Source organism: Aplysia californica, unplaced genomic scaffold (genome assembly GCF_000002075.1).
Source record: "Aplysia californica isolate F4 #8 unplaced genomic scaffold, AplCal3.0 scaffold00266, whole genome shotgun sequence".
NCBI classification, from domain to species: domain Eukaryota; kingdom Metazoa; phylum Mollusca; class Gastropoda; order Aplysiida; family Aplysiidae; genus Aplysia; species Aplysia californica.
Window position 1 is genome coordinate 302,853 of NW_004797536.1, and position 4,938 is coordinate 307,790.

Consider the following 4,938-nt stretch of genomic DNA (forward strand, 5'->3'; position numbering starts at 1 on the left):
TCTCCCCTCTCCCTCATTCAATCCCTACCTATCTCCACTCACCCTCCTTCCCCCTCTCTCTCCCCATCTCTCCCGCCATCCCCCTATCTCTCTATACCCACCTACCCTTCCACCCCCTCCCCCCCTCCTCCTTATTCCTACTTATAAATCCATATATACACCCCAGTTCACACTAACATTATCCACAATCCCCAGTGTCTTGCTCTGAGCAGCGCAGCCTACAACCCAATCATCTACGCCTTCCTCAACCAAAAGTTCCGGACCAACTTCAAATCCCTCCTTCTCCGACGACGAGGACAAGTCGCCCCTCTGGTCAGCGAGCGGGCAGCAATCAAGTACACCAAACAAGGCAACAAACCTCTAATCCTTGGCCCAACAGCACAATCAAATGAAGCAAAAACGCAGACTACGCAGGAAACGATGGCGATGTTCACAACCACACAAAATGCGACTGTCAGTAGCAGCACTTACGGCCGATCGCGTTATGGTGTAGACACTATGAACACTACCACCACCACCGCATTTTGATGAGCTGAAGGAGACCCAAACATCTCCCGTGTAGCATTATTTCATCCCTTCACCAGAGTTCTGAAAATAAAAATGCCAAAACGAAAGGCACCAGGCTTCTTTGTCTGTTTCTTTCTTTTTATCTTTTTTTTTCTTTCTTTCTTTCACTTTTTTTCTCTTCACGCCTCCATCGACACAATTTAAAACATTTAGGAGGCAGGCTTTGACGTGTCAAGGTCAACCCAAGCTGCGAGATATACAATGACCTTGTTGAAAAATCGAGATACTCGATAAAAGTTCTCCCCGCAGAGGAATTGAACTCAGGTTTTTTTTAGTGCAACTGCGAGGCGCCTAACCACAGCTCCACAGACACCGATACGTTTGATATGATGGAACGGCAATATTTGATGATAAACTCATGCGTACCATTCCAGTCTTGCTCGAGAAATCCAAGCAAAACCGATAAGAAAAGAGTACCAAAAAAAAACCCCAAAAAAACCCAACAGTAAAAGAGCGACAACAAGAAATCAGCATTTCTTTAACAAGGCCTAGTCTACGATCTTTGATAAGATCTATTTATTGTTCTCATTTGAATTGACGCCTTAGTAAGAATTAGGGTTAAAACTCCCTGCGTTCGTTGACTGACCTTCCGTAGGGCAACATTAAAGTAAATTGGTCGCTTTTAATTAAGGACAAGCGGGCTAACCCAGATTTCGGGGTTATCCAGAAATATTGACCTACACCAAAAGCGGACATTGCTCTACCTATAAGAGAAGTTTGGTTCCATTGGTGTTCATATTTGTTTGGTTATAGAGAAAACTCTCCTTGTCTTTTAAAGAAACTGAACTGGGAGCAAAAACTTTACCTTCGATTTTCTAAAATACAGCCTTTTTCGGGATAGCCCCATTGTGCTTAAAAGCGACCAATTATGATGCCATCTTTATTACATACCATCAACGATCCTATTCAACAACAACAGCAACAAACAAAAAATCAAATTAAAATTTTTAAACTCAACTGCACACCAATTTGGCTTACGGTTCGGAAAGGACAATAATTGTCTAGTGGTTGTTTGAGAGAGGCCCGGATGCAATAATAATAATAATAATCATGATAGGTGTTACATTATTATTTTATCACGGTAAACTCGGGGTGAAGAACTAAAATATTAGTTTCTATTTTCGAGCGATAATAAGTTTCTTTTGGTTTATAATATTATTCGACTGAAGTCTGCGTCACTAGCGTTAATGGTTTTATGTTTTAGGCCCCTTTTGTCGACCCACTTCAGATCATTAAGGTTGACCCTGTTTCTCTGTGCCAGCCTGTGCTTACTTACGTTCATTTGAGCATGCGTTTTTTGACACGATCAAAGCAACATACACAGCCAAAACATCTATCATATAAAAGTGGACTTGAGAGGCTTTGTGCACTAACTCCTCCCTTATTACATAACCCACATCTTTGAAACGTTGCAGGCGTCCACAGCATCCATGTGACTAGGACCTAACTTTAAAAAAATCCACGCAAACTGGTTTCCCCGATTTTTCCAAAATGCTTTGTTTCGTCCACACAGGGTTAACAATCTTGGGAAAGTCCGTCTTCTAAGACGCCATTGTAAACAAGTGAGGTTTCCGCTCACTAGCCATGCGTTGCTTACACACCTTTGAAATTTTGGAGTGTACAACCACGAAAGTAGAATAGAGAATCAATCTATACGTCTATTATATGGCAACTTGGAAACACATGTGTCACTTTTCTCACAAGAATTATTGCTCCTTTCCAGTAGAGTGTAATTATAGTAGGCCAATGACTTTCAGTTGATGTTAATGCGCCGACCATTCCTTTCATCGAAAGGGGGCCCATTTAGTAAACAATAAAAGGAAAAAATAAAAGAAGAAAGGGTACTTTCAGAAGCCCATTCAAACCATCCGCTCTAGTCATTTCGTGCGAAGAAAAAATTAAAACAGACTTTTTTATGTAGACGTTTTACGCCCCCATCAACTTTATTAAGATAATTAAGAAAGCAGGCTGCTTCGACCCTGTTTGTCGGGGCCAACCTGGGTCGACAGAGATACAACGTCCCATCAAACAGACGGAGACACTCGATAAAAATTCTCCCCACATGGGAATCAAACTCATGTGTTCTGCGTGCAACGGTGGAGCCTCTAACTACTGCAAAACGGACGCCGGTTCAGACAGAAAAAACTGTGGGAAAAGAAAGAAATAAGATCTACCAGTGGCTTTCTCCAATCACATGTTCAAAGATTTTTATTAGAGAGAGAGACAAATGATAGGATTATATTATAAGTTTCAGTTTATTCATTATGAAAAAAAGAGAAGAAATGCATTTGACACCATAGAAACTGTATAGTTAGTAGACAAAGAAATAGAAAGACAAAAAGAAAAGAAGGAAAGAAAATACCAGTGGCGCCCTTCAACCAACTGGATACTGTGGGGTACCATTCCTAAGTATCCATAGGTTTCAGGAAATTAAACTCGCATGAAAGGACACCCTCACTTTCATATAATACAGAACTTTTTTTTAAAAGTGACAGTAGACTGACATAACGCCCTCACGGAAAATCTCTCTCTTTTTTAAAGTAGGTCTTTTACGCCCTTATTGACATAACTTAGATTCTTTACTAGGCGAACTTCGAGCCTGCCTATAAGGGAAAACCTGGGTTGAGAGGGATACACGTCTTCGCAGAAAGACGAAGACACTCGTTAAAGAACACCCCCCACCCCCCCCCCCCCCAACACACACACACATGGGAAACAAACTCTGGCAGGGGGCTCTCGTGGCCCAGAGGTAAGGTGTTCGCCTCTCAATTAAAGGTTCCAGGTTCGAATCCGGTTGAGGGTGGGGGGGGGGGGGTGTTGGTATGATTTTCAATAAAATAATTGGAACATTATTTTGCTTTTGTAGAAGCAGAATATTTCAGTACAAATATGTTTACTTAGACCATTGCTAGCCATCCAGTTGGACTTTAATGTACAATGACTCATTTGAAGAAATTTCAGTACGGTACATGATCATATTATTACATGTACTATGTATTAAGGGTTTAATTGGGTTTGAGTGCAGGTTTTTAAAAAAGTCAACTCTAAAACTACCACCTAGTGCTGTGAAAGAATAAGACAGACAGACAAACGGACAGACAGACAGACAGACAGACAGACAGACAGACAGACAGACAGACAGACAGACAGACAGACAGACAGACAGACAGACAGACAGACAGAAACTACCCAGTGGCGCTCTCCAACCACCCGCACAATATTATATCAAGGGAAGCAGTGTAAGTATTTGCAATTTACTAGTAGGGCCTATCTATAAGACAATTAGGGTCATGATGTGGGATTTATTACTTTGAGTAAAGAGAAGCGCACATCAACACAACATCAGTCATTTAGTGGTATAGAAAAGCGAGAAAGACCTACAGAAACAAAAGAGGGGAAAGAAAAGAAGGTGGTTCTTCAAGTGGCGCCTTTCAACCACCCCCACAATAATGGAGTGACGTCTTAGTAGTGGTGCAAACATGTTGCAGTGACAAATCAGTACATATATCCTGAGTTTGATCGTCAGTAAATTTGAATGATTGTATATCAAGGCAATTAATACCATTCAAGAGGCTTAATATTACTTTTATGCAACTTCGATCCTGCCAGCCGCGGCCAATCCGGACTGACTGAGAAAAGTGTAGTCTGGAGTATTATTCTGCCCTCACTGGCTGAGAGGGATGCCAGGTCATTGCATAAAAACGGAGATACTCAATACAATTCCACCCCACACGGGAACCAAACCCTCATTTCAAGCTCGCAACGACGAAGTGTTTAACCTCTACACCCACAGACGCCTGTCTCTGGTTAGGGCATATCTGTTTATTGTGTGTAGTGTTAAGAATAATAATTATACTTTTTTAGGGCTCTATCGACACAATGATGGTCATTTGGTCAGGCTACTTGCCAATTCCTAAAACCGGGTCTGGTGGACTAAAAGCATCAATCAGGACAATATTATCATTTTTTTCCCCATTCTTGACCTCGGCCGGAGTTAATAATTTCACCGACAGGAATACGGTCGAGTTTCAGAATGTCATGTTCAAGGGCAAACGTGTACTATAATATTTTAGTACCAGTCTAAGAATAGACCTGATTTTAATTATTTCCGTATTTTCTGTTTCTCAAAACAAGAGCGGAAGTGAACTGCACTCTACTAAGCGTAAAGCCTAGCCATCGAGAAAGGTTCTGAGAACATATTATTGTAAAAATAATTTTGAAAGTGATTAAATATTTTTCGTAGAGCTCTTTTATTTTTTTCACAAAGTGGACAAAAAGATAATAATATTTTAAATTTTATTTGCAAAGAGAGTTCGTTTGTTTTTCGATAAAACTTTTTAATAGGGCCTAAGGTTTGAGACATGCGCACTG

At 40.8% G+C, this 4,938-nt stretch overlaps 1 protein-coding gene across 1 annotated transcript in view; it reads left to right on the forward strand.

The window, feature by feature from the left end:
* LOC101854806 (prolactin-releasing peptide receptor) overlaps positions 1–618 on the forward strand; it is a gene marked incomplete at its 5' end in the record, with an annotated part of 1,960 nt that extends 1,342 nt beyond the window's left edge. The window contains 1 exon segment of the mRNA XM_035970421.1: positions 196–618. Coding sequence (XP_035826314.1) covers positions 196–528 — 333 coding nt within the window. The 3' untranslated portion in view covers positions 529–618.
* Between the last annotated feature and the right edge of the window lie 4,320 nt (positions 619–4,938).